The following is a 27,358-nucleotide window of genomic DNA, read 5'->3' as shown; positions in this document are numbered from 1 at the left end:
CTTATCCCTGTAGTAAAATGTTTCCCACACATTTCATGTCATTAAATGAAAATACTACTATCTAAAAGCAGGTTCCAGGACCATTATGTGCCTCTCATAGTTATGAATTGGCACTCAAACAACTCTAATTTTGGCAAATCAATGTATTGTAATGTTCCATCTTTTTCGTCTCTTAATCTAAATTCAGAGTGCTTTAGAATTTACTCCATATGAGAGAGTGAACTACATGGTATAGCCTAAATTACCCTGTCTAACCTGATGATCAGTGAGATTATGGTGAACCAAATCAGAATATCCAACTATATTGTTGCTTCTCCAGATAAATATGTTTCTTTTTCACAAACAAATGATATGGAAATGCAACCTTGGGATTTATGTCAGTACACCCTTATCCTATTTCTTTTCATAGGGGACAACCGCCTTGCACCAGTTCTGTCTACTGTTTGTGGCCGTGAAGTCCCTGGACCAATAAGATCAACTGGAGATGCCATGTTTATTCAGTTCACTTCAGATGGAAGCATAACTGGTGCTGGATTTAATGCTTCTTACCACAAAAGTAAGTTACTTTTTTGTTGCAATAGCAAATTCCCACCTTGTTTACACCTTATTTTTTTTTTTTGGTTATTTAATATTTAATGTTTATTTTACTTAAGTGATATTTGTCTTTTACTGTTCTAATGTAGCACAAATCCTATGTTAAATCATACTACGTATTTTGTCATTAATATTGAAATCTGAAATATACACAGAAAATCTTTACTTTTTTAAAAGTTACTTTTAAAAAGTATTTAGAATCTTTGCAGATTTAAGAGGAATGAAACAAAAGATGAAATTATTACAGATTTAATACTATTGTCTGTTCTGATCAGTTGGCATTCTCACCGCACATTGGTACTGTGCATCTCTACAATCCTTGTATCATGAAATACAACTGAATTAATTGCATTTTGAGGTGTAAATTACAAATACTGCAAAATGCAAAAAGATAGTTTAGGAAAGTGTTTGAATCTTCCAAAAAATGTGCAGTCAGATTTGCAAGCTGCCTTTTGCAATGTTGTGGACTTTAAAAAAAAGAGACTTAGAAAATGAGTTCCATATAATGAAACAGAACAACCGTTTTATGTGGTCAAAATTTCACAAGACCACAAAAATGGGCAAAAGGGGGAGGATACCCACCAATGATTCACACTGTGAACAAACTGCTTTGATCTGGATTTTGAAACCATCTGTTCTGGAGAAGAAGATTTGTACAATAAGCATCTGAAATAATATACAGGCAGTTCCCAAGTTACAAACTTAAAAATTACTCCTAGATAAAAAAAGGGACTTCATTTCATGTCAAAAGCATTGCATAAACAAGTATAAAACTGACAAAATAAAGGGAGCACAAGAGGTTAAACTTTTTAAACAGAGGGCCAGGTCACAGTCCCTCAAACTGTTGGAGGGCCGGATTATAATTTGAAAAACAACATGAATGAATTTCTATGCACACTGCACATATCTTATTTGTAGTGCAAAAAAACACTTAAAAGCAATACAATAATTAAAATGAAGAACAATTTTAACTTATTATTTTAAACTTATCAGTATTTCAATGGGAATTGTAGACCTGCTTTTGGCTGATGGTATAGGACTGTTGTTGTTGTTGTGTGCTTTCAAGTCTTTTCAGACGTAGGTTGACCCTGAGCAAGGGCCAGGTAAATGACCTTGGAGGGCTGTATCCGGACCCCTGTTTTAGACCAAAAACGGGCAGCAATGCCCGCATTGTCTGTAGCAGAAAGAGCCTCCTCAAAGTCTGAGTAAATACAGTTGGGTGTCCCCTCAGCAACATTTCTTGTACACAGCTAATCTTTCCAACCCAAAAGCATTACTTTACAACAAAAACAGTGGTGAGAGAATAGGAAATAAAAATAGGAAAGAGAAATTACTCCTAGAAGAGAAATTCACTCCTGAAAGTGTTAAAATGGGGAAAAATGTCTCCACTGAAGCTTTCTTACCAATCCTTGTTTCCACAACAAGCCAATTTTTACAAAATCCAATTATCTCAGAGACAGAATGTGAGGTGAAATCTTCTGAACAGGGGCACAGATAGCAAAAGAAACACCATAGGGAGGTTATCCTTTCCATATGCTATCCAAAGCTCTCTTTGTGTGTGTATTCACACACACACACACACACACACACACACCTGTATTTATTCCAGTCTAGTCTGCCATCAGTTGTAATGCACACCTCAATTTTGAGATTATTTGTGTGTGTGTGTGTGTGTGTGAGAGTAGCGACTTGAGAAACTGCAAGTTGCTTCTGGTATGAGAGAATTGGCCATCTGCAAGGATGTTGCCCAGGGAACACCAGGATGTTTCACTGTATTACCATCTTTGTGGAAGGCTTCTCTCATGTCCCCACATGGGGAGCTGGAGCTGACTGAGGGAGCTCATCCACACTCTCCCCAGATTCGAACCTCTAACCTGTCAATCTTCAGTCCTGCCGGCACAAGGGTTTAACTCATTGTGCCACCAGGGCCTCCTATTTTGAGATGCTCATTACAAAAACTTCACCATCAAATGTGATGCACACCATCATTTTGACTAAGCTATTTAACCAAAAAAGATGTGCATAACATTTGAGTAAATACAGTATATTTGGCTGGAGTTACACTTTAAAATTGTAACTGTTCCAACTTACAAACAAATTCAATTTAAGAAAAAACCTACAGAATCTATCATCATGTTTGTAACTTGGGGACTACCTGTAGTACAATAAAAGATTCAAAGCCCTTCAAAACTTTGTAGAAGTTGAGAATTGTTTCACACGAGGTTGTGATTTCTCTGTCATATAAACAGTACCAAAGACATTGTAGATCTGCTATGTCCGTAACAAATGATGGGAGCCTTAGTTTAGCTGTAAGTAGCCAAAACTCAGTATATTAACTTTCTTAAACTGAGACACAACAACATCAATAACATCTTGGGAAAGCATTTGGAAGCTTCAGGTAATGTGAAATGTGGTGGCCAGATTGGTCAGGTACTTGCTTTAGAGACCATGTAGAAAAACTATTGCCTTCCAATATGCTTATATATATACAAGGCAAATACAATGAAGTGATTTTCTTAACAGTGTTATGTTTCATTCAGGTTGTGGTGGTTATTTGCATGCAGACAGAGGTGTGATTGCTTCGCCCAATTTTCCACAGACGTATCCTCCTAATATTAATTGTTCTTGGCACATTCTGGTTACTACGGGTTTGATCATTGGTGTTCATTTTGAACAGCCATTCCAAGTGCTGAATGAAGATGCTTCCTGTAGCCATGGAGATTATGTTGAGGTGAGACAAATACAATTACGTCATAGATGATGGGTCAGTTCTTTTCAAAGAGTGTGAAAAAATATTACTTATTAGACACTATGTTAATTGTGGAGTTGATTTGAAAGCAACTATATAGTGTCATGGATGAAGACTATTTCACAAATTATCTAGAGCAGTGGTTCCCAACCTTTGGGCCTCCGGGTGTTTTGGACTTCAGCTCCCACAGTTCCCAACAGTAAGCTGGCTGGGATTTCTGGGAGTTGAAGTCCAAAACACCCGGAGGCCCAAAGGTTGGGAACCACTGATTTAGAGTGTCATATTATGGTCACATAATATGAATGGGTTTGAATTATATGCAAAGGTCCAAAATTTTCATTTAAAAAGCCATATTTCCTTTTTTCATATCATTGGCTGAATTTTGAACAGTTTGAAGCCAGAGCAGCTTGGTGTTCCTCTCTATCATTTTCATGGCACCCTCCTCAGTCCGTAAACAAGCACAATGTGAACTTCAGAACATACTCTGAATGTATTTACTTTCTAAGAAATGCAATGGCTTTTAGTCTGAATTAGAATCCCGTTTCTTATTGGAACTTGCTGCGTGCCATTGGAAAAGTAGCTTCTCTCAATTTGGAATAATAGGAGAATAACTGTTTGGTCAGGAGATCTGGTGTGGTGTAGTGTTTGAGCACTGGACTATGATTCTGGAGATCGGATTTCAAATCCCCATGGAGCCATGGAAACCCACTGGGTGCCCTTGAGCAGGTCATACACTTTCAGTCTCCGAAGGAGGCAAAGGCAAACTTTTTCTGAACAAATCTTGTCAAAATAAACCTTGTGACTTGGCTGCCAAAAGTAAAAAAATTATAACAACAAAATTGTTTGATCTGCAATTTGTTGGAATACAATTTGGAGAACATCTTGACCTTGAAAATTTACAAAAACCTCATTATTTTTTCCCTAGAGTCCTTCTCTTGGGTCTTTTTGATAATTTCTTCTCCTTTTGTTTAGCTTCGAAATGGACCGGACCTCTCTGCCCCTCCATTGGGACTCAGTGGCACGAACGGTCGTTTTTGTGGTAGTGTTTCCTTTTCTTCGGTTTACACCACAGACAACCAGCTATTTGTCCACTTCAGTTCAGACAGCAGTCATGGAGGGAAAGGTTTCAAACTCAAATATGAAGCAAAGGGTCTTGGTGAGTATTAGCATGAAATACAAACCTGTGTAGATATAGAAACAAATAAGGCTGAGAAGAGTCCTACTGAATGTGATCAAAGCTCCATCAAGCCATGTTTGTCCTCCACTCATCTTCCTGAACCTTAAGCAAAAAGACGGCCAAAATTGTTCCCTGCACCTGCTGAAGTTACCCATCCCCAATCTTGATCATTGTTTGTTGTTATGGTTCACATAGCCATTAATCCCTAAATTAATGAATCTTAATGAATTAATGAACAAGAGATTCATGTCACTTAGAGACACAGAATTAGAACTACATTATCGGCATTCTGTAGTGTTTGCATTGGAACATTTGCAAACAGCTTCCCCAAATGTCATCTACTGGTTGTGTATAATTCCAGTTATGTAGAAACTCACCAGGCAAAACAGATTATTACATTATATACATCGTTATCTTTTTTTAATGGCCTCATCTCGTCCTTCTGTTTCTAGCTTGTGGAGGAAATGTCTACATCAGTGAAAACAGTCCTTCTGGATTTATCTCTTCACCCAACTATCCTGGCAATTATCCGCCACATACTGATTGTGTCTGGAAGATAATTGCTCCTTATGGGGAGGCAGTAGAACTGCAGTTTCAGGATCCGTTTGATATCCAGCCTTCATCCAAGTATGTACACATAATTATATTTCTTTATTTGCCTTTTATAGAGCTATCAGTTGAAGTAACAAAGTTCTCTAACAACAAATATTGTTTTTTGTTGATTATATAAAATCTAGATATAAATCTAGAACATATATGGATATATGGTTATAATCAGGTCTAACTTAATCAAATAAAGCAGCATCACTGTATAGGGGTTGCTGTTTATTGCTGCTGTGTGCCAACATAGCTTCTTATCTAGAGTATGTAGCATTTTGTGTCAATTAAAGAGCAATGTGGCTGGCAAAAAAGTCATCGTATGTGCAGCAGAGTTTTTCTGAGTAATGAGATCCATTGATGTTAGAGATAGAGAAACCAACAGTAGAACCCTTCAGTACCTGCTATGACAAGTTTGCTGGGCAATTTGGGGATAAATTAGCTTATATTCATGTAGAACTTGATGAGTCTGAGGGAATATCTGTAGAATGAATGCAGTTTGACACCAATTTTTCATGACACAATTATGTGGAATTGTAGGTGTTGTAGTTTTATTAGGTCTCTAGCTTTCACTGTCACCAAACAGATTCCAAGATTCTATAGCATTGATCCATGGCAGTTAAAGCGGTGTCAAATTACATTCATTCTGCATTGGAGATGGACCTCTAGTCTTTCCTCTACCACAGTCTGATAGGAACAATTATGGGACCTAAAAGCATTCCTGTTGAATTTATTTATATGATTAAAAACCTTCCTTATCATATAGTACCTCTCCTAATCCCAAAGTCAGATATCTGACCACACTTTTTAATAGCATTTTTAATGGAAAGGCTTCAGAATTAACTAAATTAATAATTGAAAAATCAGTCAGAACTAAGAATATTACATTAATAAATTTAGTATTCCTAGTGCTCAAAGCTTTTTTTCTCTCATGCTTTAAATGAGAGATAAAGCTGATGAGACATGTGCTATGTGGTGTTTGTGTTAGCTTAGAGATTTATTTCTCTGCAATTGATTTTCAGCTCAAATGGCCTTAGGTGCCATTGATTACTAACTTCCTTGTCTCCATCTTTGTCTTTTCTGCCTCCACAGAATTGAATTAAAATGAAGGTTGTTAGTTCCATGTTTCAGCTACTTCCTGAAATGCTACGAAGCATGTTTCTATTTTAAAGTTGTCTTCTATCACTAGGTCTCATGTGGAATACGGTCAATACAATCACATTGAAAGAGTAGAAAACAATGCAAATTATTTAAAACACTTTATAGCAATTTAACAACTCATACAAAACCATAATCTTACTGGACTCCAAAGTCTACAGGTTTTGATCTGAGTCAGAATTTTTATATATATATATATATATATATATATATATATATATATATATATATATAACCTGCTTTATCTCCCTAACGGGGACTCAATGCAGCTTGACATCAAAGCATTAGTATACAAATTAAAATATACAAATATGCAACCATTAAAACAGAATTAAACACAAACAGCACTAAAAAATCACAGTTAAAATCCATCAAAACATAGTCAAAGTTAAAAACCACAGCAGCCCCTGGAATGATCTTTAAAACCTTCATCTTCAAAAGCCTGTCTGAATAAAAAGGTTTCAGCCTGTCGCTGGAAGGACAGCAGGGAGGGGGTCATTCTGGCTTCCCTGCAAAGGGAGTTTCAGAGTCAAGAAACAATTACCGAGAAGACCCACTCTCTCGTTCCCATCAGTTGAGCTTGAGATGAAGGTGAGGCTAAGAGAATGGCCTCTCTTGAACATCTCAGGGCCCGGGCAGGCTTGTGCAAGGAGATGCGGTCAGACAGATAGCCTGGACCTAACCTGCTTTAAATGTCATAACCAACACTTTGAAATGTATCTGGAAACAGACTGGCAGCCAGTGGAGCTACTGCAACAGGATGGTTGTCCAATGTCCACTCTCTGTAGCCAGCCCCAGTGAGCAACCTGGCTGCAGCTCTTTGGACCAGCTGAAGCTTCCAAGCACTCAAAGGCATCCCCATGTAGAGTGCAATACAGTAATCCAGACAGGACGTAACTAAGGCATGTAGCACTGTGGCCTAATCTGCTTCTCAAGGAATGGACACAGTTACTGCTTAAGATTTAATTGTGCAAAGGTCTTCCCGGCCACCGCAGATACCTGGGTCTCAGTTCAATAGCTAGTCCAGGAGGACCCCCAACTGCAAATCTGTGTTTTCAGGGGGAGTGTGTGACCCCATCCAGCATAGGCTGGATCCCTATTCCTTGATTTACCTTCTGACTTTCCAGGAATACCTCTGTCTTGTCTAGATTATGTTTCAATTTGTTTGTCCTGATCCAGTCCATTAGTGATGACAGGCACTGGTTTTGGTGCTGGTCAGGTATGTCTTTACTTCTTTCAATCTGTTTTCTTTTTTAGTTGTACATTAAGTTATCTTGAGTTACGAGATGGTGCTGACTCAAGTGCACCAGTGATCACCAAACTATGTGGGAATTCTCTGCCAAGCATTCAAAGATCATCTGGTTCGACCCTATATATGAGATTTTGGTCAGGCAGCATGGACACACGTACTGGATTCAATGTCACATATTCAAGAGGTAAAATGTGTATTTTATGACCTTTCCAAATGACATTGTTTTCATTCGATTATTCCGCTTCCTTCGTGGAAATCCCTTCAGAGATCAGGCAATCTGATCTCCAATTTCCTCAAAAATCTATAAAAGTAGAATAAATAAAATAGTTCCATAGTACTTTTGGATTTGTCATGCTAGAACCTAAAATAACCATGTCAGTGTTGTTTTAACCATTTGAAGAAGGAAAGTTAAATTTAGGAATAATGTATTATAAGCATTGCTCTGCGCCAACTTAGTCCAGTCCTAAATATTTTCCACAGTACACAATGTGATCTCTCCTACAACACCAACCTTTTCTGCTCTTTCTTAGGATCCCCAACTTTTTAAACTCCAATTAAAAAGTATTTATACAGCCTAATAAAGAGGCTGTACAAATGGAGTGTGGCTATTGTTCAAAAGTATGTTTTAGAAATGCTTTTAGGACACAGTTCTCTTGATTTCACTTTTCATCAGGCTCTGCCAACCTGGGTGGGGAAATATTAGTTCACTAACATCTGAATGCCTAGAAATTTCCCACTTTTAATCACATTTCGGGAGAAAGGAAGAAAATAAATACATAGATAAGCTCCAATCCCTGCTTTTTCCTATACTTCTTAATGCTGGTTCCAGAATAATGCAATAATTCACACTGAATAATAAGACAGTATCTGGGTCCCTTTCACACTGTATAGTTATAAAGCTATGAATTCATTTTAACTGCCATACCTGGGATCTGACATTTAGGGAGAGGTATTTAAGAGAGCTCTGGTGCTTGACCAAACTACAAATCCCAAGCTTCAAGTATAGCTTAGCAAAAGGTACAGTTCTAGAGCTACAGATGCTAATGTCTGACAAGGACCAATCCCCACACAGTCCAGTTAAGTGATGCAGAAATATATTATTATGACTTTGAAAACATCTTTTCTGGCATGGTTTTCCATGGAAAGCAAAGATAGCAAATTTCCTATGATAGAGTGACAAGAAATATTCTTACAGAAATATTCAACAGGCCTCACAATCTGCCATAGATGTGGCTGAAACATCAGGAGAGAATGCTTCTGGAACATGGCCATTCAGCCTTGAAAACCCACAACAACCCAAGAAATATTGTTTTTTACAGCTATATGTGGCGGGACACTGACAGGACAAAATGGCCTCATTGAAAGTATTGGATTTCCTAATTTTCCCTATCCGGACAATTTGCTGTGTGAATGGATTATCCATGGTCCTGCGGGTCATTATCTCAGCATTAGCTTTGAAGCATTCGATATTCAGAATTCCTCTGGGTGTGCAAATGACTACATGGAAATTCAAGAAGGCAGTGCTTCAGGTTCGTGAAACATTCCTATTTCTCCTGGATAATTAAAGTGTAAATAAGCCATATCTTTCAATAATTGAAGTTTAGATTAGGACACACCTGCTTTGGTATATACCACTCACCTGCTAAGCCTTCCCAAACTTCCTCACGATGGCTTTTTTCCCATCACCTGAAAGACCCATCCATATGTACTATATGAATAGAACCATCGTTACTTCCCATAAAATGTGACATAAAACCATTGGGGGATCTGCTTTATATCTACACTTTCCCTATGCAGAAAATTGCAGCATGCATGGTAACTCTCCCACATCCCATCAGTATTTATGACTGATGTTCTCTGCAGAAAGATCAAGAGTTACTGCCTAGGATCAAGAGAATGAGCCCTGCACATCATTGCGTGCACTTTGTGGATACTACACAGCGCACCATAAGCCTGTGTTTTAAATATGCAAAACAGCAAGGATTTATGCACGGCACATTGCCTGTTCTCAAGAAAATTGTTTGCATGTCAAGCCAAAAGGAATCACAGTGTGGTTTCCCTAGTTCTTGTATTTACTATTTGTGTTGTTGTGTACCTTCAAGTCATTTCTGAATGGCAACCCTAAGGAAAATCTATAATTGGGATTTCTTGGAAAGATTTGTTCAGGGGGAGTTTATCATTACATCCATTTGAGAAAGAGAATGTGACTTGCTTAAGGTCATCCAGCAGGTGTCCAACTGTCCATAGCAAAGTGAATGTTTGCCATTTTTGTAATACTTTGGAAACCACCCTGAGTTTCTTTGGGGAGAGAGGACGGGTTATAAATAAAGCGTTGTTGTTGTTGTTGTTGTTGTTGTTGTTGTTCTAGTGAGTCATGTTTTATGATATGTCCAAGCCACACTTAACTCATCTTATCTTCTTATAAGATTCTAGGTCTGATTTCATCTAGGACCCATTTACGTGTCTCTTCATGACATCCACAGGACCATCCTCCATTCCCATGTTTCAAGCACATTTCAGACACAGATCAAAATCCCATAGTCAGGATTAAATTGACATGGATTTACCATAGCAGAATTATCTTTCACTTTTCTTGAATGCAAAAGGCTAAAAATACAGCAAATTGCAGATTGTCCTCTTTATTCATTAATCGTTTTTTACTTACCCAGGGGATTTGTTAGGTAGATACTGTGGTGCTACTATACCAAATACTGTGGTCACCTCTGGCAACCTGGCCTATATCAAGTTTATCAGTGATGAATTAATAAATGGTCCAGGGTTCAAGCTACATTTTACTGCGAGTGCTGAAGGTTAGTTACAGAGTTTACATTTTCTTTCTAAACATGACAACTGCATGCTTGCACAATTCTAACAGTATAAATGGCCTTGAATATTTTAAAATCGGAATAGTGCACATTTCATGACTTTGGATTGGTATTCTAGTATAATTGTTTCTGGTGGTGATTTAAAAAAAATCTAAGGTAGTTGGATCTTAATTTCCAGCTTTATAATGATATATGAAGAATTATGACATTGTGGCAAGTGCTGAACACTTTCAAGGATTCTATTTTTATTTTATCAATCATGCCTTGTAAATAATTATACCTTATGTTTTGTTCCACAAGAAAATAGCAACTGAAATGGACCCTTCTTTGTGTTCTTCTAGAATGTGGAGGTGAACTTACTGATGTTGCCGGAACATTTACCTCCCCAAATTATCCAAATCCTTACCAGCACAAAATAAAATGTGAATGGAGAGTCATGGTACCAGCTGGACGGCGTGTCACTCTTACCATTCGTGACATGAATTTTGGATCCAGCCTGAACTGTAGCATGGGTTATTTGGCCGTAAGTGTGAAGGGAAAGAAGATTTGACTATCAAATGACTATCAAATGCAGAAATGGCATTTAAGATTCAATTAACTGCAAAAATAAGGTACTGGGAATTAAACAACATACAAGTCTAAATGAAATATATAATATGGATATGTTTAACATGCACTGAAGTTGGAGTCACCATGTCTATTTTATACTCTTCTTCACCTAACATCTCTATAGTGGTGATTGTTTTCATTGCAACATATGGTTATGGCCAACATTGCTAGGATTTGGCAGCTTGCTATCTGTTTCCTTTGAGTGCATGGGACTAGTCTCTCTCTGACTGGGGTTGTTGCAAAACATTGCTAAAATTGCTAAACTTTGATACAGGTTTAAAGTGGATTGGTCAATGTTAGCTTTTTTGGGTGTTTACTGGAAACCCTGAGTGATGTGTCTGTAATTTTGTGGGCACTGTGGAATGCAGGGGCAGGAGGTTCCTGTGTTCCAAACCAATTGCAAAACTTTGGCACAGTTCTGAAGGGGATTCAAAATTTTGGATTTCATACTTAACAAAGCTCAAAATATATAAGGCTTGATCAAAGAGCATCACAAGAGACATTGAAACTTGGACTTTTCTGATCTGACAATATGTTCAAGCAAGCACCAGGTGAGACTCATTTCCCTTTTCAACACACTTAGCTGGCACTAAGAGTCCTAGTCTGAGAAGGCATCTGTTTATGGATTTCTTTTGTGTGGGTCAGGAGTGACTTGAGAAAGTGCAAGTCGCTTATGGTGTGAGAGACTTTGCCATCTGCAAGGATGTTGCCCAGGGGACACCCGGTTGTTTTACCATCCTGTGGGATACTTCTCTCATGTCCCCACATGAGAAGCTGGAGCTGACAGATGGGAGCTAAGCCTGCTCCCTGGATTCGAACCACTGACCTTTCGGTCAGCAGTCCTGCCGGCACAAGGATTTAATCCATTGTGCCACCGGGGGCTCCATGTTTATGGGGGAACAAAACAAATTACATTTTGGCCCTCCCCATAATATCATCTGGCCAACACAAGATTATACATTTAGGAATCCTTCCTCAATTATGGCTTTTGGACTCTGACTTTTTTCAGGAAATATACCCATTCGTTTTATTTTCAACTAATAGGTTCACAATGGTTTTGGTGAAAATACACCTAGACTCTCCAAACTTTGTGGTGTAGTGATCCCAGACACTCAGGTGAAATCCTCTGCAAACAAGATAACAGTTATTATGATACTAAGCCATGATAATTCAGAAGCAAGCTTCAGAATTACTTATGCTTCAGATGAAGATGCAGGTAATATACTATATTTGATGGGACTAATGAGAATAATTAGGAAAATAGATATTGATTTACTATTTTTCAACCAAAATTCTTTCCTTTTTTATTGTAATTTTGTCCTTTTATTTGGATTTTTTTTAAATGGTCTGAAATGTGTGCCTGGTTTCTGAATAAAGCAACCATCCACTTCTGATTAATAGTTGTCTTCTTCTATATTATTCTATTTAATGACTTTCATAAGGGGAAAGTCAGTACTAATTGTCTATGACTGCATCTTATGATACGAAAAGGAAAATGTGGGTTGTTTTGAGAGACTAGCGATACAACAAATAGTACTACTCTGAATCAGTAAGACAGGCATTTGAGAATTTTAGAAGAAAGTAGATAACTTTTTATTTTTAGTGTACATTTTGATTTGAAAGATGTTGAGTAACAAAGGTACCTAGGTTATGGAGTTGGGGACCACTAGTTAACAAGTATTAACTAGTGCAAAGTTTTTAAAATGTGGAATTTATTGTATTTTATTCATTTAAAATTACTTATATGCTGCTATAACTGTGAAAATCACCCAGTGTTCATATCAGCATAGTCCTTTCGGACCACAGAACAATTATTTGTGTTCCAAAACTATCTCTTACATCTCCATTGCATTTCTTCAGTATGTGGTGGACATCTGATCAGCTCAAATGTGGGGAATATCACTTCTCCGGGTTATGATGGTATCAGCAATTATACAAACAATATGAATTGTGAATGGGTCATCCAAAATCCACAGCCATCTGTCACAACAGTTTCCCTGCTCTTTGAAGAGTTCCACTTGGAGCAACACACTGATTGCTTAAACGATTACTTGGAAATCCGACAAGGTGAGTTACACAGTCCTGCTGAAACAGGTAAATAAACATCACTAGTATCCTTCTTTCCCCAGTGGATAATTGTGGCATGTTGAGTGGGGTGACAAAGCAACAAGAATTTTTTGGTACTTTGTGACTAACAAATTAAGCATTTTGGTATTGAGGGTATTTATTTATTTATTTAATTCATTTATATACCGCTTTTCTCACCTCGGGGGGGGGGGACTTCCAACATATTCATGGCAAAATTCAATGCCTTAAAAAAACATGAAAACCTAACATAAAAATAACAGTAACATAAAACTATCAATTAAATCATAAAACATAACTAACATTAAACCATGGGATTAAAAGCACATCAATATAAACATTAAAATCACACAGTCCAGAAGCATGGTCTGGGCTGTTCCAATTTCAAATAACAAATTCGCATAACCCGTGTTCATTTCTTGTCCTGCTTACTGGCCAAATGCTTGGTTCCACAGCCATGTTCTTGCTTTTTTTCTGAAGGCCAAGAGGGAGGGCACTAATCTAATTTTGTTGAGGAGGGTGTTTCATAAACAGGGGGCCGCCACTGAGAAGGCCCTGTCTCTCGTCCTCACCAGTCACGCCTGTGAAGGAGGTGGGATCAAGAGCAGGACTTTCAGTAGATGCATTTTCAGTTTTCTGTTGAAGGTGCTACAAGTAATCTGTCAGAGTCCACACTGGTAGAGTCATCTATATACAAGCTGAGAACAAAAATAATTAGGTGTCTCTTTTATCTTTCTAGTTTAGCAGATTGTCAAAAAATGGTCAACTCCTTTTTGCCAAAAGCCTGAACTGATAACTTGAAAAATGATTTTGAATTGGTTTTGAGGGCCATAGAGATCCTTAAGGAAATGGGATCTCTGCCTCTGCTCTAAATCAAATACCACAGTACATTTTCTGCTTAAACTGAAAAATGGTTTCTTTTCCTTGTGTTTGCCTGTTGCTCATTTGCCAGTTTTCCCATTATCATTCTATCATCCTCAAAACTGTGAAATTAAAAAGGAAAATATATTTAAGATTAAAGATATACACAGTTGGACTGCAAAAATGTTCCCACCTATTCTCAAGGGGGAAAAAATTGGAAATTGACAGTTCACGAAGGGTGTTTTTGAAATGATATTAAAAGCAATATTTTTACAAGAAGGCTGTGGTTGTAGCAATTAGATCAACCCATTCTAGAAGCTGCAACAAGTAACGTCCTTTTCTTTTTTTAATCCTCATTCAAAGTCACAAAGAAAAAAAATGGCAGTATCCAGTTTTATTTAAAAACTAACCCATTTTCTGCCATGTCCAATGCATACATTTTAGGAAATAGCTTGTTTTTAAGGAATGACAGTTTGATCCTGGTTTGTTTGAACTAACTAGAGTTTTAAAAAACATAGTTCAGAGACTATGATCGATTTGAGAAGAGCAATCAAATGCTTCCATTCTTTTTCTCACTGATATAAAAAAGATAAACCAGCAAGTAGGATTTGAAAGTTAGCAATTAGTACTATTGGCTTAAAAAACCACAATTGTGTTTTCAGTATAACTGACTTCATATCATAATTTCTTTTATTTTAGAGGATTCTGATGGGGAGCTCTTATACAGACTATGTGGCCATAGCGTGCCTCAGCATCCACTGCTAATAGCATATCCTCAGATCTGGATACAGTTTTTGACTAATGATAAAAATACAGACAAAGGATTCTTTATCTACTATTCATCCCAAGGTAAGTCAAATGTTACTTTCAGTGTGAGTAGAACTTGTGACAACCATTCTCTACAAATCACTGTCAGTTCTCCAAATATATAGATCATTTCTGTTAGAAACTTAACATTGGTGTAATGTTTTTCTCATGTTGTTACATAGACACTTACATTTAACAAAACCACAGGACTGATATGCACTCCTTCCCATTTGTTAAAGTGGGGCAGAACTGTAGAGATAATGAAAGTTAATAACATTTCACATGGGTTCTATCATCCTTATATGAGAAGCTTTGATGATGTCTTCAGACCTCGTAGAGCTGCTTACCTTATTTTTTAATTCCTCTATTTATTTTTAATGATGATTTGTATGTTTGCATGTGGCTTGATAAAACAAAATCACAGTAATTGTTGGAAGAGATTGAAATGATTGTTATGTACAAGCAGACACTTCTTTAAATATTTTAAATTTATACGATCTGAAGAGAAACCAGAGTATTTTAAATTTCATTTCAGTTTGTGGTGGTGTGCAGCAAGGGGAAAGTGGAATTATTTCAAGCCCTAACTACCCACAACCTTACAACAGTTCTAGTCTCTGCTCCTGGCTCTTGATAGCACCAGAGGGCTATACCATCAATGTGAGTAATCATCAATTTCTAGACGACCAGGCAACCTCTGCATCAGTAGATTCTGGTTTCAAGTAAAAATGATACGAGGCAGATAGTTCTTTGGAGTTACTAAATTTTTTACTATAATGTCTGTAAAGTTATACATGAGTCTATATGGTAACTAAACTGGAGAAATTCTACATAGTTCTGTATGCTCACAGTGTTCTGTAATTGCTTGCCTGCAGCTTACTTTTGTGGCCTTTGAAATTCAAAGTCACCGGGTCTGTGGATGGGACTCAGTCACCATTCTAAATGGTGGATCTCCAAGTTCTCCTGTCATAGGACAATACTGTGGAACTGCATCCCCAGGTACCATTCAGTCAGGCTCCAATCAATTGTTAATAAACTTCCATTCTGACCACAGTATACAAGGAGGTGGATTCCAAGCAACGTGGACAGCTGATTCTTTAGGTAAGTAGGAACTTCTCCCACCCCATTATGCACAGAACCCATTGCTTGAAATAGAACCTTCTCTGTCTCCAGATATTTTAGTCACTTGCATTTCTGAAAGCTTGAAACTGAGTCAGTAAATCTGTCACTTTTGCAGGATGCGGAGGCTTTCTTCATTCAGAAAATGGTACCATCCGTTCTCCCCACTGGCCGCAAAATTTCCCCAGGAACATTAGGTGTTCATGGACAATAATTACACATGAAAGCAAACATCTGGAAATTGCTTTTAATGAAAATTTCCAGATTCCAGATAGTAATGGACAGTGTCTGAGCAGTTATGTGAAGGTATGTATATGGCTGCCTTGAGTCCCCTCAGGGACCAAGGCGAGGTATAAATAAAGTAAATATTATCTATTTATGTGTTTCATAATCCATTTTTCTCCCAAAAGAAGATTGTTAAAGTGGCTCAAGCATTTAATGACTCAAACATTTCAGTTTGTCAAGCTATAAACTACAATAAGTATTTGTAATTGATATCTATGAAAGCTCTTTTAATCTTGCAGAAATTGCTACTTGCAGCTGGCAATGCAGTTGAATGCACTTTTCAAATTTTAATTGATTTCAGCTTCCAAATGTCAGTCTTGATTTGGTGCAGTTTGTATTCTATCATTCATTAAAAAAAATATTTCTTTTTTTTAGAGTTTCTATGAGTAGATGAGGAGGAACAGTCCCTTCTGCTAGGAATTCCGTCTTAATTTCAAAAAAGGAAAACATGTTTCTGTATGTGTTTGAATAAAAATCTGTGAGCAGCCATGGTTGCTGCTTAATGAAAAATCATTAATGACGTCATGATGGCCCACCTTGTGGTGTCACCAGGATGTGTCTTTGAGACCATCAAAGGGCCATCCCTACCTCTCAGGCTTTGAAACACAAATCCCTGTAAGTCCAAATCAAAATGTTACGCAAAGTAACATTGTACTAATGCTCAGTTATCAATGTCTTCAATGCATGTTACACATCTTAAAAGCAATTTTGCACATTCTGCAAAATTCCTCTTTGCTAGAAGCATAAGTGATTCCCATAGAAATATTGCAGACACTGTAGTGGGTCTTAAAGTGGGTTATGACACACTTTAGATCTCCTGGATCAGTGTTTCTCAATCTGTGGGTCCCCAGCTGCTTTGGCCTACAACTCCCAGAAATCCCAGCCAGTTTACCAGCTGTTATGATTTCTGGGAGTTGAGGGCCAAAACATCTGGGGACCCACAGTTTGAGAACCACTGTTCTAGATAAAAAAAACCCATTCGCTATTATAAGTCTGTGAAGGCAGCTCCCTACCCAGTATAAATCGACCACTTGTGGGAAGAGAAGCATAGAGACATGTGTAGGACTAATGGAGGACACCCCTGCCTGTTTTTGCTAGGAATTTTGACAAAACCTTCTGGTTTCCATTGTCTCCAACTCCATATAAACTACACTAATTCTCCTGGTTATATTTTAATTTAAGTGTGGAGCAATTATAAGAAGATAAGTACCTTAACGTCTTCTTTCTCTTCCTATTGAATGGGCACACCAACAACTCCTGAACCTCTGGACTTGGGAACAGGTCTTCTGCATGGTCCTAAATAGAACATTTATTAAGAAAGTTTAATTTTCCTGGGTATTAAATATACACTTGTCTGAAAGGCAGTTGTGCTGAAAGTAGGAAGCCTTTGTCATTCCTTACAGTTACATTGTTTTCTCAAGAATTTGGCAGATGTTGTCTGTTGTTCTACTCAGGCTGCACAAAGCTATGACATAACACCCACTTGCCATAAAGGGCAAGCATAATTTATCATTGGGTAGGAAGATACGAGCAACTGGATAACTGCTCTTTGCTCAAAAGGTGAAAGGGCCAGAATAGAATTTATTTTCAGAAATATACCTTAAACCATTTGAGTATTTGAGTTTTGCCCTCTTGAACTGTAGAGGTGAAAATGTTAACTAACATTTCAGTTTGTGCACAAAAGATCTTTTGTGAAAGAGCAGAGGTTAGCAACAGTGGCTCTGTGAATAAAGCATTAGAAGTTCCATTTAAATGAGGGATTGCAAAAAGGAAACTAGTAAATGCATAACAGATATATACTTGAATAATGTATTTTGAAAGATGGACCCACATTCCATAAATGTTTCCAGTACCTGTGTAAAAATTATGGGAAGCATAATGTAAATTGCAGTCTAATCATTTTGATCTTGTTGACCTTTATAGATTTATATTGCAACCCTATGTGCATCTTCTCAGAAGTAAATGTTATCATGCTCAGTGGGACTTTCACCCAATAAGTACATATAAAATTTCAGCCTTAATATGTTCTCAGACATTCTGGAACAGATTTACATTCCAACCTGATTGATAATGCCCATGCCTGCGTGAAGCCCATAAATGTCATTTGTGTTAAGGTGAAAATTATATTGGTGCTTTTGGCATTGACTGAACATCTAACACCCCTTAATCATGCATTATGTATATAAAAACTACTGTGTTTTTTTTCAGGGCTGTGGTGTCAGTAGTGTCTCCTCCTTTTAACCTACCATTTGATTCTGGACTTTATTGCACAGATTTAAAAATGAGCATAAAAATCCCTATGATATGATGTCATGCGATATGCATTGTTAGTCTACCACCTCCATGCAATGAAGTCATTGGGAGTTATTGATGGCCAAATTAGTTAATAGCCCATGATCCCATGATCCTGAGACTTACCTCATGTAATGACATCCAAGCCACATGTGTCAAAATCAAGGCCAGCATGCCAAATCTGGCCCACCATGTCATTTTATGTGGCCCTCCAGATGCTGGACTATAACTCCTTTATTCCTCATCATTAGACACCATGACTAGAGCCGATGGAAGTTGCGATACAGTGATATAACTGTAAGTTCTGTTTAGCCAGGATCATGGGAACTGCATTTAGATACAAGGCTTGTGGATATGGTGTCTAATGTTAAAATGTCCTTTAACCTTTCACCACCCTCAGATCCACAAGTGCTGTTGGGTTGCAATTCCCATTCTTCCCAGTCTGCATGGCAGATAATCAGAATTGATGGGAGTTGTCCTTCAATAACATCTGGGGACCCAACTTGAGTAAAAAATAAAGATCACTGACCACTATGCAAAACAATTATAGCTGGCCTCTGTATCCAGGAATTCTCCATCCATGTATTCAATGTTTATTTGAAGACAACTATCAGACATATGTGGCCTGCTATGAAAATGAGCTTGATACCCCTGGTCTAGGTGTTTGTGTAGCGGCACTCTTTGTTTATATCCTATGGCACAGAAGGAGGGCAAAAATACACAATCAACCTGGAAGTGCAACTTTGCATTACTGAACCGACATACCACCTTATCATACCTCTTGTGTCTGGCAGCAGTGGCACTCTGCTTAGCCACAGGGCATAGGGAATCGGGTACCCCATGCCCCACATCATCCAGATCCAAGGGAGGGCAATCACATGAGGGGAAACATGAGCATGCATAGTGTGCCTGGCTTCCCCCCATAGACTGTATGGCAACACAGGAGATCTCCTGTGTTGCCCTGCCGGTGGCTTGAACCGCCCTGCTTCACCCACAAAGCTGGCACGACATCATGGGATGGTAGCCAGCCAGCTCCATGGGTAACCTGGGCTAAAATTGGCACAGACTGCCAATTTTAGCCCGATGTGATAAGGCTGAGGGTTACATCTGTACAATGTCTCTAGTCATAATGACAATAAGTAGCAGCTATCCAATGATATAGGAATGCTGCAGGATCGTGGCTTCCGTGCTGTAATGCCCTCTGGCTTCTCCTTAAATGATATATGTGTATTAATTAGTAATAACAAATTTACTGTAATAAAATGGTAGGGCAAGGCATTCACCACCATTATGTGAATCATTAGGCTACCCAGACGTTGTCTATGAACATTGTAGAGCAAAAAATAGATTACTTTTTGTGGTATAGACTGGCAGACTGATTAAATGACTATAGAATGAGTATCTTCTACATAAACTTACAAATGTCAGACGTACAAATTTGTTAGCAGTTTGATCAGAACATTTTAAAAAACCACCAGGCATGTGTCTTATGATAACCATGGCAGTTTTCTAACTCCATTCATAATATCCTGAGATTTTTTTTTTAGTAACTTGATGGAGATCATTCAAGTCAGTAGCCATAAATTAGATTAAGTTTGGGAGTTGATGGAAAATAAAAAGGAGCATGAAATTTTATTCCAACATGAACAAATAGTAATGTTTTCCCCTAGGTGTTGAGAGGAAGTAGCGAAGAACAGGAAGACAGTTTATTAGCGGTTGGGTGTGGAAATTTAGCTCCTACACCTATTATTACTCCAGGAAATACAATGAAAATAGTGTTTCAGTCACAAGATGAACCAGGACGTGGTTTTTCTGCATCTTTTATAAGTAGTAAGTAACAATGACTCCAAAAGTTACCATGATTATGTGTTTATCCAAAGCTTCATATAATATTTTACATGTATGCCTAAATAAGGAACTGATTAGAATGAAAATGTCTGTTGTAGATACCATGTACTAGGGCGTCTATCTGTTCAACACTGACACAAGTGTGATTCTTTCACCTGTACCAGTTCATAATCATCACATTTTTGGAAATGCAAAAATAATCTCTCATTATGGCAGTGAACTGGGATAACTAATCAAGCATTTGCTCCAGCTGACAGAAATTGATGACATGTTGATCAAAATTTATTTACATAGTGATCCATATAAATCAGGGCTTGGTCAAGGTTCATCAAGAGAAAGCCAGTCCAGAATTACTTTAAACTAACTGGGCATAAACAAATAGTTTACCAGAGGTATCAAAGAATAATCTAGTTAATTCCTATCTCTTTAAGTAGTTAAAGAATAGTCTAGTTATAGTTATATTTTAGTTTTTCCAAGAGAAGATAATTGTATTTCTTTGATCTTGTTTACATCCAGGGTGTGGAGCAAATTTTACTGAGCCGTCTAGTCATATTGTCTCGCCAAACTTTCCCAGGCGCTATGACAACTACCTGAATTGCAATTATATGATAAATGTTGGACCCCAGTCTGTTGTCATCCTGACTTTTAAAACATTTGATTTGCAACGTAAGTGTTAAAGCTTTTAGTTGTATGCCGCATTCCTTGAAGTGTTAAGATGTTCAGCCTGGTAATATTATGTTACCTCAAAACCTTCTAAATATTTCATGTTGATAGCACACTTTTTAGACATGTGTCATTTTCTGACAAAGTAATTCAGTTTTACTAGGAAAGCTGAGGTTAAACCAGGCATGGGCAATTTTTTTAAATATGGGGGCCACATTGTGGGCCAGACTTGATTTGATGGGCCAGGGTAGAAGGGAGAAGGGGCCGACAGGAGGCCAAGGGCAGTTGGCATGGGGGTGGTTGGTGTGTGTGAAGGGGAAGTCAAGGGCAGTTGACATGGAGGTGGGGAGATTGAGGGCGGTTAGGGTATGGGGGAAGAAGACTGTTGGCACTGGGAGGAGGAAGGAGGGTTTCACACACAGCAGCACACAGTTGTGTGTGCCTGCAGGACTCTCCTCTTGGCAGGAGGGTATGGTGGCCCACTGTGTCCTCCTGCCGAGAGGAGGATTTCACATGCGGTTGCCCAAGGCTCTTGGGAGAGCCCTGGGAAGATGCATGTTACTGCCCCATCTCTCCTATTAGCATGAGGACATAGCATGCTGCCGAGTCCTCATGCTGAGAGGACGGGGAGACAGAGTAGGGCTGGAGGAAGGCACTTAAGGGGCCATATCTGGCCCACGGGCTTGGATTTGCCCATGTCTAGACTAAACCAACCCCTTATAAGAGAAATGGATACATACATAAATTGTAATTATGAAATATATTGGGGACACAGCATATCTCATGAATACTATTTGTTTTTTAAAACATATGCTTTGTAAGATAATAACATACATTTCCAATATTTTGAAAAGCTCTGTGTTACATATTTCCAAGCCATTGTGTAAACTTATATATCAAGGTATGAAGATTGAAAGAGATGAGCTGCAATTCAATCAGAATATAAAAAACCCATTTAATGAAGCTGAAAGGATTTACGCTCCAATTATATACATGTGTGCTCATAATGAAGACTCACAGAGTTCTGTTCTAATTAAATACACAGAAGATTGCAGTCTTGGTTACAACTGTCTTAACTCCCTTAAATTCCATTGGATTTACTTTTGACATTCTGAAATTCTATAGCTGACTACCTCTATATTATTTAGTTTAACATATCTTTATTCTGATTTTCCCCTCCGCTAAAAAAAAAAAATCTTAAGCGGCTTTCAAAAATACCTATCATAAATGTGTTTTCCTTCTCAAAAAAATCTATTGTGAATTAGATCCGTCTATTAAAGAGCTGCTTTATTTGGTAAATCTGCTAGTTTGGCATTTAATAAAGAAATGCAGACGATCGTATGGCAGATGGGTCGCAATCTTGAATGTTATAGAACTGGAATTTTATTTCTTATTTTGTAATAAACAAGAAGCAAGCCAACAAATAATTTGTGGTGGCATGACCAACACAATGCCACAGTTGTTTCCAGCTTCCAGAATGCAGACACATGCCAGCAAGGGTGAGTCATCTCTTAGGAAGGCTCTCCTACTCTTTGTGCTTGATTTCGGCACTGGGTGTTCTCTGAGAATATCCTTTAGGCTATGATTTAAGTTATCAGACTCTGAAAACAGAGATACAGAATCGTTAGCACAGCCACAACTCAGCTGAAAGTGTTATAGAGGTCACAGTACATTAAAAATATTAATTCATTTAAGGAGTCCTCAAACTCATCCCCCACCACCACCACCCCCTGGGTCTCTCAGGACTAATTGAAAATTGTATGGATCATGCAATAACCTTTTCCTCTCACTACAAACTGAGATATAACTCTCATAACTGCAGAATGCATATTCACAGTTCCACTTATCCTGTGCCCAGAGAAAAAATTGTCTCTCTGGGAATTTGCTTGGTCATCCAAGCTGCGCCTACAGTGTAGGATTAATGCGGTTTGACATCACTTTAACTGCTGTGTATCACTGTTATATAATCATGGGATTTGTAGTTTGCTGAGGCACCTGCATTCTTTGGCAGAGAAGACTGAAGATCTCACAGAATGACAAGTCCCATGATTCCAGAGAAGTGAGACATGGCAATTAAAGTCATAACAAGCTACATTAATTCTACAGATGCACCTCCAGGTAATTCTATGGTTTGCTTTCCCTGAATATCTCTCTAGGAATCTTTGTGTCCTCAAATAAATATGTGAAAGGAAGCCACAGGGAGGAGGGAGCAAGCTTGTTTTCTGCTTACCTGGAGACTAGGATGTGAAACAATGGCTTCAAACTACAAGAAAGGAGGTTCCATCTGAACATGAGGAAGAACTTCCTGACTGTGAAAGCCATTCAGCAGTGGAACTCTTTGCCCTGGAGTGTGGTGGAGGCTCCTTCTTTGGAAGCTTTTAAACAGAGGCTGGATGGCCATCTGTCAGGGGTGACTTGAATGCAATATTCCTGCTTCTTGGCAGGGGGTTGGACTGGATGGCCCATGAGGTCTCTTCCAACTCTTTGATTCTATGATTCTATGAAATGCAACTGCCTTTTCCTATGGTATGCTGGAACCAGCAGTGGGGTAATTTAATGTCATTTGGTTTTACATAACCACATTCCTTTTGGAACATATTCCCCACAAATACATGGGTTTACTGTACATATCTTTTGACATGTTTTTCCTTAATTATCACCAGTATCAGTACTCTATTATGAAAACCATGGTTCCTACTTTACTCTAGTGAGGAAGCCTCTGTAAACTAGTAAATGTTCAGGGAACAACACCAATATGGTAAAATTAAAATTATGGACACTAGACCAGGATCTAAACAGGCATTTTGAGGATTCTTCCCCAAGAAAATGGTGTCCATCTTCAGTGTCAGAAAGATAAAATACAGTAAGGCAAAGAAAAGAGTACTCTTAATGAAACTGTAGTCTTTCTGCAGAAGAACTCATAAACCAGCATCAGTTCATGGCCCACAATTCAGTAACTTTCCAGTTCCTTGAAAAACATTTGCCTCAGTCTTTTCACTATTCAAATGTTGACTCGAGTATGTAAGTACTTCTAATATGCTATTCATCTAGAATGCTGGATTTATTAATCTTCCTGTCTGGCCTAGGAAGTGAAACCAATTGATAAAGAATCCTCCTTGGGCCTTTTCCCTCTTATTAAGTTCTAAATTTAGTGAAATGTACCAGGCAACTTGATGTAGCTATCAGAATTTCCAGACCATGTGCACTTCCAACGTCTCCATATATCATATTCAAAATTATCCACTGTCATTTGAACATAAATATGCTCATTGATAAAATACTGCAAAAACCATTGTGGTCACACATTTAATTTAATCAGTATTTTGTTTGTTTATATACCCAATGGTATACATAGCACTAATGACAGGGAGGAGAGGAAGTATTCAAACTGATCAAACTGTTCTGATTTGGTAGAGATACTCCTGATTAATCCACTGTTGTCCCATTTTTCCAGCTGTACAAGAGTTGTTTATAGGGCCAGGGGCAGACTCTTGCCTTTTCCTATGGCCTTAAGCAAAAGCAAACTGTATCAACCTCTCCTAGTTTGTGTGTTCTCCTTTACTAATTATTTTATTTACTTTATTGTTATCCTTACTTCCAAATATGGGGTTTCAATGCTGCTTATCTTGAACATACTCTGATGTTACTTGCCCATAAATATTCCTGTTTTCCTCTATAAAATATTGTAATGATAAGGTTTGGAAAGAACTATTTAACCTGATAATGCTGCATATGCTTTTTAGGAAACAGTTAAGAACAACAGTTCTCTGACACCATGGTGATTTATTCTAAATTTCAGCCCCAAATGCCTTGCAATATTGTGCTTATGATGGAGTAAAGATCTTCAAAGGGACTAGCATGACACCATATCCTGAGGCAACGTATTGTGGTAATGGAATTCCTGAGCCTGTCAGCATTTTTGGATCCATGCTGCTGAACTTCTACACAGACTCTGATACTGTTGGCCTTGGATTTTTGGCCACTTACACAGTAAGACGTGAGTAGTCATAAGCATATCTTTGCATAGTTGAGACAGTGTATGCTGGTAAACAAGAGATAATTGAATGTTGTCCTGTAGGAGAGAAGTGGGAGGGGGAGGCATTTGCCAGATAAGATCTGACACACATTTGTGATGCAAAGAAAATGAGTGCTCAGAGAACTTTTTTAGAACTATGGGTGAAGATCAGGGGAAAACATGATCTAGAAACATTAGCAAATATGGTTCAATTAAAGGTGAACACATGGTAAAATTGAGTAAACTAGAAGAAACAAATATCCAAAGCACTGCCTTTGAACTAAAAAGCAAGTTAAGGGATGCTCAGTATTGGGAGCGGGTAGGCTGAGTACTTTGAAAAACAAAACTTCCCTACCATGCCATATTTTAATGGTTTTGGACCAGTGGATGGCCCAGTTGTGACTATTCCACATAGGAAAAGGGGCCAAATGGGCACAAGGAACTCTTGGTTTCAAGCTGAAGGAGACAGCTTGCCAAAGCAGTTGTTTTGGAATCAGCTACTCCATGATACTATACTTCTAGGCTGCATCAATAGTACTCAAGATCAAAAGAAGTCATGGTTCCACTTTAGTCTGCTCTGGTCAAACCTCTAGAGCACTGTGTCCAATTGTGGGCACCACCATTCAAGAAGGATATTGACAAGCTGGAACATGTCCTGAGAAGGGTGACCGAAATGATCAAAGGTTTGGATTCCAAGCTCTTTGAGGGATGGCTTATCGAGCTGGGTATGTTCAGCTTGGAGATATAAGGCTGAGAGGAGACATGATATCCACGCTTAAATATTGAAAGGGGTGTCACATTGAGGAGAGGGCGAGCATGTTTTCTGACATTCTGGAGACTAGGAATCAGAGCAATGGCTTCAAATTACAGGGGGGAAAAGATTCCACTTAAACATTAGGAAGAACTTCCTGTTGGTTTCCAGTGTCAGGAGATTTAAATTTCTCTTTCTTGCTTTGCTAGTTTGTATGAATTTATTTAAGCCACGTTTTTTGCAATCAGGTAGCTTTCCCAGGTTGCAGCCATAGGGCCAGCAACCTGGCAATCATCGTTAGAGTGTGGTGGAGTCTCCTTCTCTGGAGGTTTTTAAGCAGAGCCTGGATGACCATCACCTAGGGGAGCTTTTATTCTGTGTTCCTGCATGGCAGACACTTGTGGTCTCTTCCAACTTTATGATTCTATGATCCTTTAAAGATGTGAACATATAAAAAGCTACATCTATATCTAACCATAAATGAGTATGTGGTTCCCCATTAAACTTATCAAGTAAGCACCAGTGATAGAGAATGTGAGTGTTTCCCTCATTGCTGTACTTTTGACAAATAGCTGTTGCTTAGGCATGAAATCAAATATCTTTGTTCAACATTAGTCACCTTGGTAGCTGCTGCCTGCGTGGAACAACATTGAAAGATGACAATGTTCATTTACTCATGAAAGAGACCTTCATAACTCACTCAAGTTGGCTACTAAAGTCTGAGCTTTGACTTCTGACATTTGGGAAGTATGACTAAGGCTTTTTGTTAGAATTTTTTGGCCCAATGAAAGCAGAGTTTAGCAATTAACATTCTCTTTCCTTCTGGCTTCTGTAAAAGGCAAAAGAAAAAAAGCATTTTCAGTTCTTGCTCACCATGAATGCTACTCTTTTATCTTCTACAGTTTGGTCCCTTATTTGTACAAAGTCTAAAGTGCAGTGCTTTTAGATAGACTCCCCACTTATTGTAAATGAAGAACAACCATGAGGATATTCTTTGTCCTCTAAAGAATTTACTTTGCAAAGTTAGTTGTTCCTGTAATGACTGGTCCTTTAGAACTGAAGCTGCAGTGGCATTGGACCATTTCTCAAGAGGGCCAAAATCAGTCACTTGCCAAGTGAAGATTATGAAAAGAGAACACCATTGCAGAGTCTTTTGACAAAAGCTGAGCCACTTCTCTTACTCAGCTGCCTCCATTCTGGGAAAAGCAAAATGAACCTTGCAAAATGAACTGCAAATTGTTAAGTGAGTCTTGAAGACAACATGATTTCCCTGAAGGACTCACTCAGCAATTACAAAATTCTCTATTAGCTTTCTTCAGAAAAGTAAGCATTTCTTAGCTTAAGGGTTTAATTTGTTGCAAGGTTTTTCTCATGGATCAGTGATATAACAAGCCATGGAAGAAATAATTATTATATGACTAACATTCAAGAAAATAAATGTCTTGTCACACATTTTATTATTGTGGTCTTTCAAGTTATTTCCAACTTAGGGTGACAATAAGTCAAACCTATCACAGGGGAATTTGCCTTTGCCTTCTTCTGAGATTCAGAGAACGTGATTTGCCCAAAGTTGTCCTGTGTTGCGAATCCTGGTGTCTAGAGTCATAGATTCTGGCTCCCTGTCAGCACAGATAAGCCCATCTAAACAGGGACTGTGATAACAAGCCATCATCA

The 27,358-nt window shown here is 38.2% G+C and overlaps 1 protein-coding gene across 1 annotated transcript in view; it reads left to right on the top strand.

Annotated features, from left to right (window-relative positions):
* The window catches only part of CUBN (cubilin), a 162,008-nt gene that overhangs the window by 113,180 nt on the left and 21,470 nt on the right, over positions 1 to 27,358 (top strand). The window contains exons 41-57 of the mRNA XM_067470574.1: positions 410 to 556; positions 3,135 to 3,325; positions 4,316 to 4,499; positions 4,973 to 5,147; positions 7,533 to 7,711; positions 8,847 to 9,056; positions 10,197 to 10,337; positions 10,694 to 10,875; positions 12,006 to 12,177; positions 12,822 to 13,028; positions 14,607 to 14,756; positions 15,250 to 15,371; positions 15,587 to 15,812; positions 15,949 to 16,136; positions 20,078 to 20,237; positions 20,772 to 20,921; positions 24,718 to 24,915. Of these exons, the coding sequence (XP_067326675.1) occupies positions 410 to 556; positions 3,135 to 3,325; positions 4,316 to 4,499; positions 4,973 to 5,147; positions 7,533 to 7,711; positions 8,847 to 9,056; positions 10,197 to 10,337; positions 10,694 to 10,875; positions 12,006 to 12,177; positions 12,822 to 13,028; positions 14,607 to 14,756; positions 15,250 to 15,371; positions 15,587 to 15,812; positions 15,949 to 16,136; positions 20,078 to 20,237; positions 20,772 to 20,921; positions 24,718 to 24,915 (2,982 nt within the window). The remainder of the gene's footprint in view (positions 1 to 409; positions 557 to 3,134; positions 3,326 to 4,315; positions 4,500 to 4,972; positions 5,148 to 7,532; positions 7,712 to 8,846; positions 9,057 to 10,196; positions 10,338 to 10,693; positions 10,876 to 12,005; positions 12,178 to 12,821; positions 13,029 to 14,606; positions 14,757 to 15,249; positions 15,372 to 15,586; positions 15,813 to 15,948; positions 16,137 to 20,077; positions 20,238 to 20,771; positions 20,922 to 24,717; positions 24,916 to 27,358) is intronic.

This window comes from Anolis sagrei, chromosome 6 (assembly GCF_037176765.1).
Source record: "Anolis sagrei isolate rAnoSag1 chromosome 6, rAnoSag1.mat, whole genome shotgun sequence".
In the NCBI taxonomy this organism is placed as follows: Eukaryota; Metazoa; Chordata; class Lepidosauria; order Squamata; family Dactyloidae; genus Anolis; species Anolis sagrei.
The sequence above is the reverse complement of the archived record's forward strand: the minus strand, read 5'-3'. Positions and strand labels throughout refer to the sequence as shown.